Below are 17127 nucleotides of genomic sequence, written 5' to 3' on the forward strand. Positions count from 1 at the left end.
CTTCTACACATTAGTGCTTGCGCTCGTCCTCTCCGCCTCCGGCGCCGCTGGCGCCGTCATGCACCGCCGCAACTTCGCCGGTTACGCTAGGCTTTGTCGCCGTACTGCGGTTGTGTCCATGGTGGTAGGGGTGTGCGCCTTTCTGTGGGCTTCCTCGCGCTCTGCGCAAACCTTTTTGCAATTGGAGACGGCAATTGGAGACCTTCCTCGCGCTCTGCGCAGACCTTTTTGCAATTGGAGACGGCAATTGGAGACCTTCCTCGCGCTCTACGCAGACCTTTTTGCAATTGGAGACGGCGCGCATGTTCTGTCTTGCATCTAGACTTTGCTGAAGTTCTCTGAGGAAGACCTTCTTTCTATATAGTTTGGTTAAATTATATAGGCAACTGACCTGCGGGAGGGATCGGTCTCCGTAGGAAAGGCGGATCACCGGCACTGCGAGATCGGAGGTGCGAGGCCACTAGCAACCGGCCACCGACGGCGGGGCTCGAGGACGACCGCGTCGCCTCCGCTGACGTCGTGGGAGCTGGCGGCGAGGGAATCCGCTGGTGCGGCGGAGGGGAAGAGGCGGCTGCGGGACGACGGAGGTCGAAGACGAGGAGGAGGAAGGAGATGGAATCGAGGAGATTTTTGACATTTTATATCTTTAACTCCCATTTCCTTCCCTTTGGACCTTCCTTTCCTCCCAAACAAAGTTACTTTTCTTCTCCTCCCTTCCCTTCCCTTTCCCTCCCTTCCCCTTCCTTCCCCTTCCATTAATGAACCGTCACTCACCCGATCCAAACAGAGGCTTAGGGGGCGTTTGGTTCAAGTTATCATATATAACCTTGGTTATGTGATTATTACGTTTAGCGGTGGGACCAATCATTATAAAGGGTTTTCTGATATGGGGCCGTTTCGGCGGTGGGACCCACTACGATTATGACTAAAAAATCCCTGATATGAGGTCGTTTCATCCAAAAAATCCCTTAGAGGGTTTTTATGGAGCCGTTTCGGCGGTGGGATCGATCAGTATAAAAAGTTTACCCACTATGTTCAGCGGTGAGACCGGTCATTATAAAAAATTTATCCACTACGGTTACGATGCAGCAGAGTTGCAAAAGAGGACAAGAGTTCGAATTATGTGGGACTGCTAAGATGACGATTTTTTTTTTTCAGAAGAGTGTGAAAACTCAGATAGAACCCGGCCCATTACCGGCCCAAAATCAAGTTCCAAACTTGCGGTAGCCCCTATAAATACTGCCTCCGCTAAGGCTTGGCTTCAGTTCTTACAGCCACTCTGTGTTCTTCCTCTTACTCTACGTTTGCGCGATCGCCTCCCGGCTTCGACCTCTCCACCGCCGCTTCGATCGTTCCTCCGCCGCCACGCGCTCGATTCAGCCCTCATTTGGACGCTTCAGGACCTTGCTTTTCTTGGTCGTTTGCATTCTGCCCGTAGATCGCTCTAGGGTTTGGGTTTTGAAGCTGCGGTTTGTTCTTGCTAATGTTATTTTGGGGTGTGTGTGCGTGTGCGATTCCAGGATGCTGATCGCGATTTCTATGTCTTCGACGAATCTGTATATCAAGGAATCGAGGACCTCCTACTTCCTCGTGATCTGCTTCGTTTTGGTCTTCATCTGATCTCCGACTTTTTGATCGAGATCCTGTTTTGATCATCCCGATTTGTGCTAGGGTTCTTGGTCTTGCTGGTTCTAGGGGCAATTTTTTTTTTGTTCATGATGCCATTCGTTCGTCCCAATCCGGCGGACAAGGATGCAGAGCCGTTCGTGGAGATCGATCCCACGGGGCGATACGGACGATACGACGATTTGCTGGGCGCCGGCTCCGTGAAGCGGGTGTACCGTGGTTTCGATCAGGGGGAGGGCATCGAGGTGGCGTGGAACCAGGTGCGGCTGAGAAGGTTCGCCGATGATGGATCGGCTTTTCGCCGAGGTGCGTATCCTACGATCGCTGCGGCACGAGAACATCATCACTTTCTACCAAGTGTGGACGGACGACGAGAGCAACACGCTCAATTTCATCACCGACTTCTGCACCTCCGGCAACCTCCGCGAGTATCGGAAGCGGCACGCCCAGGTGTCGATCAAGGCCGTCAAGAAGTGGTCACGCCAGATACTGAAAGGTCTTGAGTACCTCCACAACCAGGAGCCCTGCATCATCCACCGGGACCTCAACTGCTCCAATGTGTTCATCAATGGCAACGTCGGCCAGGTTCATTACGCCATCAAAAATTACTCTTTTACAAATTTTATATACCCAATTGATTTCCACAACAATCTATTTGCTGGGACTTTCATATCGGCTTTATCTAATCGTTCATCTCCTCTTTACAGGTGAAGATAGGCGATCTAGGTTTGGCAACGGTCGTCGGGACGAACCACACGGCGCACTAGATCCTGGGCACGCCGGAGTTCATGGCGCCGGAGCTGTACGAGGAGGACTACACCGAGCTGGTAGACATTTACTCTTTCGGAATGTGCGTGCTGGAGATGGCGACGCGCGAGATCCCCTACAGTGAGTGCGACAACATCGCCAAAATCTACCGGAAGGTGACGTCCGGCGTGCGGCCGCAATCCTTGAACAAGGTCAAAGACCCCGACGTCAGGGCCTTCATCGAGCGGTGTCTCGCCAAGCCCCGGGCTCGCCCTTCCGCCTCTGAGCTGCTGGCCGACAGCTTCTTCCTCGGCCTCGATGATGACGACTCCGACGCCCCTGCCACGTTTCAACCACCTCCGCCTCAGCGCCACCCTCGGCCAAGCTCATCCGCAGTCGCCGCTAACATCGCTTGCCTGCAGATTGCATGACGGCGAGTACAAACTAAAGCAGAACATGATCGCGATGTGTTTGAACGTTTTTTTCCAGGTATTTCTTGATTTAATTTAGTCAAATTTGATGTTTTGAACTTGTTTGATTCGCTGTTTGAATGTTATGATATTTAATATCCCAAAGAAACACGTTGATTCTCTCTAATCTAACGCTGAAAGAACAGAAACAAAACAAAACAAAAGATACACCCATCTCATCGAACGAATCCAGATGATGCCCACCATGTGCTTGCTAGAATGCAAGAGCAGGACTGCCCAAGGCGTAAGTAACCAGCAGCGCAATCCTCCGCGCGCCGCGGCGGAAAGTTCGGTACCATCGGAGCGTGAAGTCGGCGGCCTCCTGGACCAGCGTCTCTGACACCTCCACGAACGAGCTCAGGTTCCTCACCGGCGGCAGGTAGAGCGTCAGTGGCGCCGCCGCGAACGCCGCGGCCAGAAACAGCTGCAGCGGCATCTTGGGTGAGAGCCAAAGAACAGACGCAGAGGAGGAAATGTGAGATGGTTTCTATAGAATGATTGACTATGTGAGTTCGTTGAGTTCGCATAAATGGAAACTTTATGGTCTTCGTCTAATTTGTTTGGTGTAGGTGGACTGGTAGCTGCTTCAGCACGTGGATTCAATGATTTTCCAGCTTGACCCGACGACCCGATTGCTACCCGACTCGGTTGAATCAATTGACTCAACGAGTTTTCCGAAGCCATATTTGGATTGGATCTATGTATTGAGATAAGTTAAGAAAATAAAGAAAAATGGAAAATGGTCTTAAATTTTCTAGATGATTACTATTATTTTTTAATTTAAGGGGAAATTATTTGTTAAATGTGTAAAATTATCTAATTACGAGTAGAGTGTGTCCTTCTTTTAAAAAAAAAATTAAATTTGTGCATGAAATTATTCTAATGTTTTTATGACTTAGTTTTAGTTTTAAAATAAATTAGTTTTAGTTTAACTTATCAAAAAGTAGTATATCAAATACATTTATATAATTTTTTTGATTAATTTAGTTAAAATTATTTAAATTTAATTAAAATAATTTTAATATAGTTAAAATTACATATAAGAATATAACATTAAAGTATTTTCAAGATAAGAATTATGTACACTTTTTTTTAACTTTTTAAAAGTAAAAGATGTATCTTTTTAATGAAAATAATAAATAAGGATGATCTTTTAATTTTTTTACTTATAAACGTGTTATTATAAAAAAATACTTTATAAACAAATATATATATATATATATATATATATATATATATATATATATATATATATATATATATATATATATATATATATATATTATTGAAGGGAACTTGCACATAAAATTATTATGGTATAATTTAAAAGATCACAAGTTTAAATTTTAAAAATAATTTTTTACAAAATAGGATATTATTCATTGGAATAAAAGGTGAAGTCGTCACTTTTGCGGTCCTTGTAGGGTGGTCTCACACACTTTTGCGGTCCATGTAAAATGGTCCCACACACTCTAAAAGAGAATAAATCATGAGAAACTTTTATCTAGCCTAATGTGTGGTCAATCACTCAATAAGACATTTTTGCATGCCATTAGAAATTGATCTCACAATTTATTGGGAGCAAACATTCGTATCAACTATGTAAACCCATAGGACATAATTAAATTAGTTATAACGAAACAGAATTACTGAAGTGGATAAGGGTCGAAGTTTTCCTTTGTCGTTATTAAAATTTTCTGATTTACTTTCTCATATATGATATGAGACTGACTCATGGGTGAGTTGTATTATTATTATTGCTTCTGGGGCATAGGTGAGTTGGTTACGATGCAACAGATTTATAGAAGAGAGCAAGGGTTCGCCAGGCAATACCCTCCTGCGTCGTGATCAACTGCACTTTCTCGATTTACCTTCTCACAGATAGTCGTGGGGCCGACCGTGTGGGGCCGCAAAGGTGGCGGATCCACCTTTTGCAAAAGAGACTGAGTATTCTCGATTTACCTCGTGGGACCGACCGTGTGGGGCCGCTAAGGTGGCGGATCCACCTTTTGCAGAAGAGACTGACTCATGAGACTGCCTGACGGATTCAACCTAGAATATTATTATTCATAATTTTATATTTTATTTTTCTAAAAAAATAGTTTTAATTTGCATCTACTTAGTTAGAATCAAATTTCATGGATCTTATCAAAACACTAGAGACTAACTACTACATGCGAACTCATAGTCACGCGAAACCATCGTGTTCATAAAAGAGAGAGAATTAAGAAAGTAACGGATGAAGCCGAACACAACCGGGTCGACGCTATTTCTAAACCCTAACGCCGCACCTCCCCCCTCCCTCTTCACCATCGCGTTCCGGCGAGCTTATCGGCGCCGATTGGGGGTGAGAGCATCACCTTCCCACTGTTTTCCTGCTGCCACACGTAGCCGTTGCTCCGCCGCCGATGCCGACAGTCAGCGTCGGAAGGGACCGCCTTTTTGCTGCCCTCGGCGAAACCTATAGTAATTGCCGCTCGACGCTTTCTATCTCCTCCTCGTTCCTTATCCACCTTGCTTATTTTTCGGTTTTTGACGATCGCAGCGAAGGAGGAGTTCGAAGAACTATGCTTCAAGTTCGGCATCGAGCTCGATGATGTTGTGAGTTGTCCATGATTTGATTTTTATCTTAATTTTTCCTAGTGCTTGTTGACTTAATCTTACTCTACTTTTTGTTTGTTCAATCCGTTTCATTTCTTTGAAGACTACTGAGAAAGCGATCATTCGGAAGGAGAAGCATCTTGAAGAAGAACAAGAAGCTGGTGATGAGGACGAGGAGGTCATATATAAGATTGACGTCGCTGCCAATAGGTAAAATTCGATTCTTGTTTAGTAGTTTTCGATATCTTAATTAATCTTTTTTAGTCAACCTGTCTTATTGAGGCGCAAAAAGGAAGTTATTTTATTCAGAATCTAATTGACATGCAAAGATGATCAAAATTGTTGTCTCTCTACTGTTACTGTGTTATAAGAAACGTTCTATAGATACACAGAGAGTATCGAACTTCATCAAGTTTTGACTTTTGGTTTCTAATTGGATCATGTTAGCCTAGTATTTAGGCTAGAGCTTTTCTTTTTTCATCTTTTATTTTTTTTATCTATTAGGCTGATGCAATGCATTGAAAGAAAGAAAAACTATTCAGTATAGTTCTGCAGTTCAAATATGATACCGATGATGGATGCCATATTGGTTTTGTAACTTCCTTTTTCTGTCTGGTTATTCAACTGCAGATACGATTTGCTCTGTCTTGAAGGAATTGCTCGAGCTCTTAGAATTTTCAATGAAAAGGAGGCTAGCCCTTTGTATACAGTCACTAATGTCTCACCTGAATCAATACTCAAAATGCATGTCAAACCTGAGGTGATTAAAATGATTGAGACAAGCTTCCTAGGTTTTCTTGTTTCAGTTTTTGTTCTTATATCTTTTTTCTTTATTTTTTGAGACTAGAACAAAGTTTGTAACATGATTCTCTTATTTAATAGACCTCATTGATCCGGCCTTTTGTTGTTTGTGCTGTTTTGAGAGGAGTAGCCTTTGATGAAGCAAGATACAACAGCTTCATTGACCTGCAAGATAAATTGCATCAAAATATATGTAGGTATGCTACATATTTCAATTCTTGCTCGTTTTCTCCATTGTTTTTGTTGGTGTATCAGTGTCAAAATTTATTCTTCTTGAAATACTAGGCGAAGAACCTTAGTTGCTATTGGGACACATGATTTGGATACAATACAGGGTCCTTTTTCCTATGAGGTAACCTATGCTCCTTGCTTTATGATAAGTAGTAATCCTTTGTGCTTTTGGACCTTATTTTGCTGCTGTTAATAAGCTTGAAATCACACAGCACTATTATGGAGATAATGAACTGAGCGTAACCAACACAAATTATTCGGAAGATATGGAATTCATTACTAATATAGTACATTATCAAAGTCTTCTTCATATATTATACTGCAGATAACATGATTCTGAATGCTATTATATTGAGATTCTAGGTAGTAGGTAGAAAATCCTTGCATTGCTCAACACGCCATAGTTAGCAAAATGTCTATGCCTTTTTTACTCTTCACATGAAATAGTTAATGAAGCTTTTAGTGCTCCACCATTGTTCTTCTCTCATATTGAGGATTTCCAATGTTCTTACAATTTTTTCCTTTGCTTTTCATTTTTCAGGCTTTACCACCTCAAGAGATTAATTTTGTGCCTTTAAAGCAGGTACTTCAATATTTATTTACTGTCGTCTTTGTACAGTATGATGCTATAAATACCGCTTAATTCTAGCTGCTTTTGCAAGATCCACATGTGATTCTTCATTTTTTTCTGTATGAAAATTTCTCCGATATGCTACATTTGAAAATTGTTAGAAATTAATGAAGTTAAAGTACTGCTATTTCACATCCAACCTTTTTCAGTGTCAAATGGTTTAGGCACACATTAACCCAACCCTCATATTTGCATGTGACAAGTCCCAATTTCATAAGGTTTTCATCATATGAACATTGGCATGCACCAAAGTGCTACATCCATCATCCTATCTAGGCTTGCTATGCAAGAGCTAATTTGTTGGTTTTTCAATTTGCATTCTGCATCAACATTTCGGGCAACATCGTATACAGTCCTGACTCTTTGGTTAGCTTTATGTTCTTTCTCCTTTTGTTCTGAGCTGCCTGCTAGGCTTGATTTCTTTTGTCAAATTATTCTCATAGTTGACGGTGTTCTGTTTGTCTCTTTGGTTTTGATACTGAGGTTATAAGTAGCTCAAATAGTTTCCCACTTTCCTTAGCCTTTTCATAACTGTACCAATTCTAACCTACCTAAAACCAATCATTTCTAATTTAATTTTACGTAATGAAGATCAAGTCAGAAACTCAGAATAGATTTTCATTACATAAGCTGATTTGTGACTAACAGTAAGAATCAGGTAATTTCTACAGATTAAGAAAGTCATGAAGATCAAGTCAGAAACCCAGAATGGATTTTGATTACTGAGAATAAACTGATTTGTATTTGTGACTAATAGTATGAATCAAATAACTGTATAGATTGGAGAAGTTTGCAATCAATAATTTAATGTCTCTTTTAGTAGTCCGTAGTCTTATTTCTAGTAAATTTTTTGTGTTAAATAATTGATCCATATAATTTTGGTTTAATTCTATTTTTCTTTGCTGCTTCCTAGGTGAAAATTTTCAGGGCTGATGAGCTGTTGGAATATTACAAAGTAAGTTTCTCTAGATTGTTTCTTCAATAAATTGATTGATTAATCACAGATTTAGAACTTCTTTCTTCTATTTAAAAGCTCTGATTCTATGTTAATAGTGGATATATGTAAATACTTCCTATCTGTTTTGAAACACAGTAGCTTGCCTTTGTTGTTGACTTGTATATTAATAATTTATTTCTTTTGTATGCTCTGTTTTGTGAATATGCAAATTTTTAAAACCATGAAGACTGTTGATTTATCACCATTTCTGTATATTGCAGTCAGATATGAAGCTTAAGAAGTTCTTGCACATAATTGAGAACTCTCCTGTGTACCCAGTGATCTATGACAGAAATAGGTAAAAACAATCATTTTGTACCCACATTATTGGCTACAACCTGACAATCTCTTGGTTAATTTGTTAGATAACTGATTTTGATTATTCTCTAATGTACTTTATACTTATATGTTGTCCTTTAATGTACTTCTGCTGGTGCAGAGTTCTAGAATGACAAAAATATTAAATTTTGTATTCTCTTTGTTATAACATAGGCACTGGCTGACATTTTTAGTGATGCATCTTGTTTTCTGCAGAACTGTTCTCTCACTTCCACCAATTATTAATGGTACACATTCAGCAATCAGCCTAAAGACAAGAAATGTATTCATTGAATGTACTGCCACTGATTTGACAAAAGCTAAGATTGTTTTGAATACAATGGTAAGCAGAAAAATGCTTTTGGATGCTAACAATTGCTAGATTATGCCTTATAGCAGTGGACACATTATGTTCTAATGGGTCTAACTTCCTTTACTTAATAGGTGACTATGTTTTCGGAATATTGCACAAATAAATTTGAGGTAGAACCAGTTGAGGTGCTTTATTCTGATGGTAAATCTATGATCTGTCCTGATCTTTCAGTTACTAGGATGGAGGTCCCTTTATCTGAGATAATTGATCCAATTGGCATCTCTCTTGATGCTTCCGAGGTATTGATATTAATTCTGCTTAAGTTAAATGTTTTCTTGTGCTGGTTAGTCATTTTGTTAAAGACTTAAAGCAATTTAATTTTGTATATGCTAATGCTCGCTGTTGCACACCGACTAGCTCTTGTAGGCTAGAAGTAGTTAAGTACTACCGTCTTTAGCTTTAAAACCAGTTTCATTTTCTGTATTTTAACATGCTAGCACATGCTCTTTAACCATTGGCAGTCAATTTAATGTTTTCTAATTCAAGCAAGTAAATATATTTTGATTGTTTTCCTTTTTTTTTTTTTTTAATCTATTTGACTTACCATGAGTTTGAGTCATCGGTTCTAATTTGTAAGTGGTACTGTGATATTCCTTTTAACCCAGTAGTTCAACTTCCACTGTCAGAGGAAAATATCAACTTTCATTTTTTGGACCTCCAATGTTTGTTTGAAATTGTTTATAGTTCAAATAACTTTGATTTTATAATATACTGAAAATTAGTAGCAGATAGTAATTTGAGACATTTGAAGTTCTAACCTACACAAATTCTACAATTGTGATACTTTAGTCAGGCATATTGTATTATTTTTTCAGGATTTATGCTTAGTAAATTTGTTCTTTCTGTTTCTTTTTACTTCAACACTTAAATTAGTTGCTGTAATCCTTTTCTCCCACTATTATCTTCTGTAAACTACCACTTGCTATGTGAGTATTCTTAAAAGTATACACTGATTAGGAATTCCTAGTAATTATGGCAGGTTATTCTTCTCATTGCATGGTCTCATACTCAAAATCTCTTCTGAAGATGCAGGATTCTAAATGTTTAAATATGGCAGGTTGTAACCTTATTAAACAAAATGCAACTGCAAGCAGCGCATTCATCATTGGCCAATGGAGATTGTAATATTGTTGTATCTGTACCTCCCACTCGCAGTGACATTCTACATGCTCGTGATGTGATGGAAGTGGGGTTTATAACCTATCTGTTAATGCTTTATATTCACTTAGCAGTTTGCAGGCAATGTCACATCTGATTATTCTTTTACTTTGAATTCACTAATTATTTTTGTTCTTAAAGGATGTAGCTATTGCATATGGATACAACAACATCCCAAAATCAAAACCTAAATGCATGACTACTGGAGGGAGACAGCCTTTGAATCGCTTTTCTGATAAAGTCAGAGCTGAGGTAGGGCGTCATGGTTGTTTTGTTTGTTCCCTTGAATGTTAGGATAACTAATTTACTTCTTAAGTTGTTTGAGTCCCTTATTGCCATTGGAATCTAGCTCTTACTGGATTATAATTGAACTAATAGTTTTCTCTGCTTTATTTGCATTCAATTATGACCAGATGTTTCTTTGCTGCTGAACTCAACATGCTATGCTAAAAACTTCTTTGAATATTCTATTTATTGTCTTGTTGATTCTCTTTTTAGAGTATTTATGTGGAATGCTTGTACTTTGTGTTGTCATTTCATGTGCTCACAACTCTGATTATGTGAGCGTTTAGGTTGGCCCATGCTTTGCAAATAAATATAAATACATTCAAACTAAATAAAATGAAAATAGTAATTTTATCTTGTAAAGTTATTAAGTATCTATAGAAATTATGTTTTCTTTAATTTTTTTTTAAATTTATAATGTCATCCGGAATTAATTTAGAAAGTTATATTTATAATTGATAAGAAATAAAAACAATGATTTAATATATATTTAGATCAAAATTTCAACTTATTTTCTTAAAAGATTTTCAATAATTAACTAAAAATCTTAAATATAAAATTTACTAATTTGATCCTAAAATGTTATTATGGATTAACTTATTTTTGTTTAATAGATTTTAAAAAATAGTTAAAATGATTAGGATATATAGTTTAAATACAGAAGATTAAACACTTATAATTATTCATTTTAATAAATTATGAATAAATACTATGCTAATAAAACAATAGTCCAAAGATTATATTCTTTGTTAGTTTCAAATTGCAATTAGATTTTACAAATTGTTAATTTGATTTCTGATAAAAATATTGTTAAATTAAAGATCTTTGGTAAAATTTTTCAAAACAAATTACTGAAAAAGGAAAAAACCTGTAAAGATCTGTGTGAACAAATTATCTGATCTTTACTTGGACAAGTTTCTGTGATGGAGCTTATCTTCTATAATACAACTTAAGAAATAAAATTCCAATCTTAAGAATTATAACATTTTTAGAATTGGTTGTCTCTGTATGCCTTGTGACTCTCTAAATACATGTGCTTGATCAGTCTATCTCATTGAACTTAGAGTCTTGGACCCTTAATGGGGCACAAGTGGTCTTTCACAGGATTTTACATGTACTTCATTTATTCTTTTTTTTTCTTCTTCTAGTTCTAGTAGCTATTCCCTTTATTCCTTTATTAAATTTTCTTGTTTGACCTTATATATGAAGAAATTGCTAAGTTCATTGTTCTATGCCTCTTGCCTGAGGAAGCTTCATTTTCATAACATCTAGTGTTTCATAAAGTTTCCATTGTCTGTAGGTTGCAAGGGCAGGTTATATGGAAGTCTTAACGTGGGTTTTGTGCTCACATGAAGAAAATTTTTCAATGCTAAGGAGAAAGGATGATGGAGATAAAGCTGTTATCATAGCAAATCCTCGTTCTGCTGACTTCGAGGTTTCATTGTTTACTTTTGACTAACTTGTGTTTTATTTGTTAACATTATATTCTCTTTAAGTTTGTTCATTGGATACCAACTCTTTGATCATCATCAAGCCATGCTAAACCCAATTATTTGATGTTGACTTCACAGATCTTACTTCTCTATTGAACTCTAACCGGGGCTATATCGCTACTAATGTTCACATCAACTAGATCATTTTTTTTATTTAACTTGAGTTTTTATTAATCTCTTTCTGCATGCATTTTCCGTTCTAATTGATAAGTTTGTCTAACTATACACTTAGTTCTTCCAAGTAGCAGTATCTTTATATGTTATCTTTTCTAGCACTGCTCATCTATATTAGCACTTTGCTACATTAATATTTTAGATTTTTTTTCTTAATTGCCCGATATAATGATTCATGAAGTGTGGCAGGATCAGGATGCACCCCAAAATCCTATACAATTTTCCTTTAGCCTTAGGGGAAACTTCTCTTTGTTTCAACCACTCAGTTTTTATTAATCATATCTTCATCAACAATCCCTTCTTGTTGAATAATAGATTTGAGATATCTAAAGCTTAACTAATTGCATATGAAACGGTTTGATTCTTAATGTGAATATAAGAAAGCTATATATAATTTCTTGACGTAGCTATTCATATATTGTGATTTAGCTGTCTAAGACTTAAGAACTGAGCTCTTCAATGTTTTCTATTTTCAAGGATTTCTGTCAGTTGTTAACTTTCCCTAAATTCTAGGCCTTGAATTTCAACTGATGGAAAAACATTACCCATTTTATTCATATGATTGATGTCTTACATAGTGTAATTGTGTATACTTATCAATTACTATGGTCATGTTCATGATTTTTGTTTATAAAAATTAACAAAGCAAGCTCATTAGTGATCAAGTTTGTTTATTATTATGATTATTATTTAATACCAAACAAACACAAATGAGCTTTTATTCAGCTGATTATTGAGTGTTTATTGATGAACATTATGTTCATTTGACACTCCCTCCCTATCCTATCTCTCTCTCTCTCTCTCTCTCTCTCTCTCCATCTCCATGACAAAAATCTGTTGCCCTGTGGCATAGCCTTCTTAAGCTTCAAGCAATTATGTTCTGTTTTGAGATCTAACGTTAATGTATGTTTGGAACCATGTCACAGGTTGTCAGAACGAGTCTGATGTCATGCTTGTTGAAAACCCTAAAGCACAATGTTGACCACCCCAGACCAATAAAGGTACATAATATTCAGGTTACTAAACAGGTTTCCTTCTTGTACTATCTTGTGGATTCTCCATCAGCTATTAAAATCCAGGACTTTCTGCATTGTTCAAACAGGTTTTGATGATGTTAGTAACTATTCACTAATTTAATAAGAACACTGAAATCCTCTGGATATATTTTGGCGTTCGTTGTAGTTTTGATAACATATTAATTCCTGATTATTTAGATTTCTCATCTGAAAAAGAGTGTATTAGATGCCAGAATCATGGGGGATGTAATTGAATTCCATTGGCTAATTTATGACGTGGAGTGAGATATGAAAAAGAGTATTTCAATTTGGCCCAGTTCTCTCTGTTAAAGTTTGCTAGTTTCTTCCGTTTCATAATCTGTGTTTTTTTTTTTTCAACTGACCACATCCTAAATCTAGTGATTTTTTCGATTTTTCTTATTAATATTCAGGAATAAACGTACCTTTTACATATGGAAATATACCAATTATGAATATATTAAAAAGATGCAGATGTCGATCACTGGATTAAATTTTTTTGCCCTTTGAGTTTGATACTATACTACCTTGGTTAGCATGGATTCTTATTATATTTGTTTTAATAGGACCACCAACTTCATGTTTTCTCCTTTGAATATGTGCCATTGCGCAAACAACCTCTTTGCTTAGAATCTTTCTGTTATCACTTCTTAAAGAGGAAAAGCTATGTTATGCTTGGCAAATGTTAGTTTGTTTGTTCCTGCACATTTAGGAGGAAAAAGTTCTGTATTTCTGTTTGAATGAACTCTGCATCATTTGGTCTGAAATATACTTTCATTCTTTTTTATATAAATCCTTTATTTATTTAGATATTTGAAGTTGGTGATGTTGTTGTGTTGGATGGTGATCGGGATGTTGGTGCATCAAACAATCGTCGACTTGCAGCATTATATTGTAATGTTTCCTCAGGATTTGAGGTAATTTTTTTTTTGAAAGAACAATTCATTCCCTCCCCTTTATGTTGAATTGCTCTTTCATTTTTGGCTAGATATTTTAGACTTTGCTCATTAGTTTCCTGAGTGACCTAATATCTAAGCTAGACTTCATAGTACTATGCTGCACTATTTCTATGTGGATACCATTTTTTATAAAATAATCTTTCTTAACACCAAATGTGGTTTGGTCCATGATTGCTTTTAAGAATTAAATTATGTTACAATCAATCTAGATTTGGGCTAACTTTCTGATATTTATTAAGTGAGAGATCTTGTATATGGGTGATATTGACTCTAAATCGGGTAAATTATATATTTGGTATATGAACAATATTGACTCTTAAAACAGGTTGCAAGTGACTTGCTTATTGTGAACATAGGGATCGTAACTATGCATGTTTAAGAGCTGATAGCGTATACCATACACATTTAGCATGGGTCTCAAAGGCTCTCAATGTTATGATGATTAGATGTCAAATGATGTTTTGATTACCCCCATCCTAAACTTTTTTCTAATGAAGTTTTGTTTACCTGTTTCAATATTAATTCTTAAACTATCAGATAAAAGGAAGGTATATTTCACACACTTTGTTATTATCAATCTACTCCATATTTTGGTTACCCTAAACTGAAATTCTTTTTGAATGCCGTGACCCATATTCTCATGTGGTACTATCAGCTGTTGTCACGTCTATTATTTTGCTAAAGCCCTTTCATGAATATCCGCCATTGAATCTAGTTGATGAAAATTGTTTTTTAAGTAGCAAGGGCTGTGTTTCTAGTAACATGTCTTTTGATTATGGACATCCTCAAAAGACATATTTGGCTGATATTATATTTAATTGTTTTATATTTATGTTCTTTATTATTGTCCTTCTGACCACTATATTTAATTAATTATGACTTTATTCTCTGAACTGTGATTATAGTGTGAACCAAAATCAGTCAATAGACAATTTGGTTTTATAGACACCTAAAAGACACATGCATGAAACTCCAAGTTACAAGTTAAAACACTAAAATGGATGTCCCTCGTATGCTTAGTATAGACTCAGGAAACTGATAGCTTTGATAATTGTTTTTTTTAATTGTACTGAGCTGAGATTTTGCAGAGAACGTCTTCAAATTTTTTGTTTGGATGTATGAACACGATCCTTGTTTATGCCTAACATACTAAGTACCATGGCTATTGCTTTACAACAATCCAATCAAAACGTAAACAATCTATGTCCCAACCATTTGGGTCTGCTACTTGGATCTTATCTGAACTCCATGTAAAACTATATCACCAACAATATTAGATTATCTATTACATTTTTAAATTAATTATGTAAAGTTTTTTCTCTATTTAATTCTAATGATTCTGCATTACTCTAATGATTCTTTCTTTTCATGGTATAGAGTACAAATTTATTTGTGAACATGAATTCTAAGTAGGCTTGACAAGGAGACATCCGATCATTTAAATTCATTATGCAGGAAATCTTGGGATTGGTGGAAAGAATAATGAAAGTTGTAAGAGCACCTCATGTTAAAGTCCCTGATAATTATCTTAAGCCCTCAGAAGTAAGAGTCCTGTATTTTTCATTTCTATACGCCACTGAGATTCTTATTCATACAGTTTGCTTGTAAATTCAGGAGCCAGAATATTTTCCTAATAGACAATGCAGCATTATATTTAACGGGAAGCAAATTGGGAATTTCGGAATTGTTCATCCTGAGGTACCGTATAGACTACTGAATTCTGCAAAACTTAATGCCATTTTAGGTTATCATCAATTTGGTTACTAGGTTACTTTTACCAAATTTTACATGCTTAGACTACTTCAGGGTGCTAAATAATAGTAGAATGATTGTAGTATATAGAATGCTTTGTTAAACTAGTGTCGTAGACAACGATTTTTACTCTTCTTCAATAACCTCTCATTTTCCAGACAAACTGATGCGTTTAACATTTTTAGAAAAGACTTTCAAAGAGAGAACTAAAAGATAACAAACTCTTGTTGATCTCTGGTTAATTGCTTGACACTGCATCTTTAATTTGCAATGGTATTATGTGGCCATTTGTCTCATAGTCAGGCCCGAGCTCGGTCTTTTAATCTTTTCTTCACTACCGTGGTCATGTCGTATTCCTAATAATCAGTAGGAATCATATCGATATTCATTTTCTTTCTTTCAAGTCTTTGTAAAGTAGTAATAACATGTGTGCTGAACAGTTTGCTTCTTTTACTCCCTTTTGATGTTTTGGATTTGCTGAATAACACTCCTCTGCTATGCAATTTCGTATATCAATGAAAATATGTCGGATAAGTTTGCGATACCGTGAGATTAGTCGACTTGAAAAAAGCTGCTTGATAAAAGCAGACATGCTTTCGGTTGGGATCCTTCAGGATACCATGTTTGATGCAGTTATACGACCGTCGTGATTACGATATCGCATAGAGATCTTACTATTATTTTCTATAAACATACATACTTTTCGCGGATATTTGCAGGTTTTGAAGAAATTCGGTATTCCAGACCCTTGTTCTTTCATGGAGATCGATATCGGGTCATTGCTGTAGGGTTACAATCTATATCAAAGGCATTCAGTGACTGGTGGGTGATCATTGTTCTCCTCATTCGTTTTTCAGTTAGAGTTTGTTTTGATTTGCTGAGTCCTCAATTGCAACAGTCCAATTGAATCAATTTTATTCTTCTGTTTGTTAAATTGTTGGATCATCACTGTCTTTTGGCACTTCTCTTGAATCCAATTATTGTATTTTTTTAAAAAACAATATATAGGGTGAAAAATCAAGATGATGTTTTGTTTTAATTAAAAAGGTATTTTTGGATATTGTTTAATTATGTATAATTATTCAAATGTTGCCAGTTATTGTATTGTTTAATTTTGTTATTTTTATTTAAATTTTAAATTTTGAATTATTTAAATTTAAAGTTGAATTTATATTGTAATAATTATGAGTTTATAATTATTATAATATGAATTTTTATTCATATTTTATTAGTTAAAAATTATAAATGTTATAATATATTTGATCGATTTAAAATTTAATTATTAAAAGGAGATAAATATATAATGTTCAATAATATATAAAAAAGTAAATTATTAAATGAATGTGACATAAAGTATTATGCATGTGTAAAGGAATATAAAATATCAATAAATTTTTTTTTTATAAAAAAATTACAATATAAGAAGAAATTAAAAAAAAAGCATTTTGGTATGTGACGGAAATATTGATTTGCTGAA

General features: G+C 35.9%; 1 protein-coding gene and 1 pseudogene across 1 annotated transcript; both read left to right on the forward strand.

The window, feature by feature from the left end:
- Window positions 1-1718: 1718 nt before the first annotated feature.
- Window positions 1719-2804, forward strand: LOC141846724 (putative serine/threonine-protein kinase WNK11; annotated as a pseudogene).
- A 2297-nt stretch (window positions 2805-5101) lies between these two features.
- LOC141845999 (phenylalanine--tRNA ligase beta subunit, cytoplasmic-like) lies at window positions 5102-16653 on the forward strand. The gene is made up of 19 exons (XM_074733980.1): window positions 5102-5309; window positions 5389-5444; window positions 5548-5654; window positions 6075-6204; window positions 6327-6442; window positions 6531-6597; window positions 7018-7059; window positions 8021-8062; window positions 8326-8402; window positions 8639-8765; window positions 8867-9034; window positions 9853-9981; window positions 10095-10205; window positions 11539-11673; window positions 12832-12906; window positions 13749-13856; window positions 15354-15440; window positions 15513-15596; window positions 16370-16653. The coding sequence occupies exons 1-19, from the start codon at window positions 5252-5254 to the stop codon at window positions 16436-16438; spliced, it is 1788 nt and encodes a 595-aa protein (XP_074590081.1). The 5' UTR covers window positions 5102-5251; the 3' UTR covers window positions 16439-16653.
- The last annotated feature ends 474 nt before the right edge of the window (window positions 16654-17127 follow it).

This window comes from Curcuma longa, chromosome 15, assembly GCF_044706935.1.
Source record: "Curcuma longa cultivar G26 ecotype Majalengka, Jawa Barat chromosome 15, ITB_CL_G26_1.1, whole genome shotgun sequence".
In the NCBI taxonomy this organism is placed as follows: Eukaryota; Viridiplantae; Streptophyta; class Magnoliopsida; order Zingiberales; family Zingiberaceae; genus Curcuma; species Curcuma longa.

Bases quoted from the DNA above. Each gene is read 5' to 3' on its own strand.
- LOC141845999 (XM_074733980.1), top strand. From the start codon at position 5,252: ATGCCGACAGTCAGCGTCGGAAGGGACCGCCTTTTTGCTGCCCTCGGC. The intron at 7,060-8,020 runs GTACTTCAATAT...GCTGCTTCCTAG, and splicing joins ATTTTGTGCCTTTAAAGCAG to GTGAAAATTTTCAGGGCTGA. The intron at 12,907-13,748 runs GTACATAATATT...TTATTTATTTAG, and splicing joins ACCACCCCAGACCAATAAAG to ATATTTGAAGTTGGTGATGT.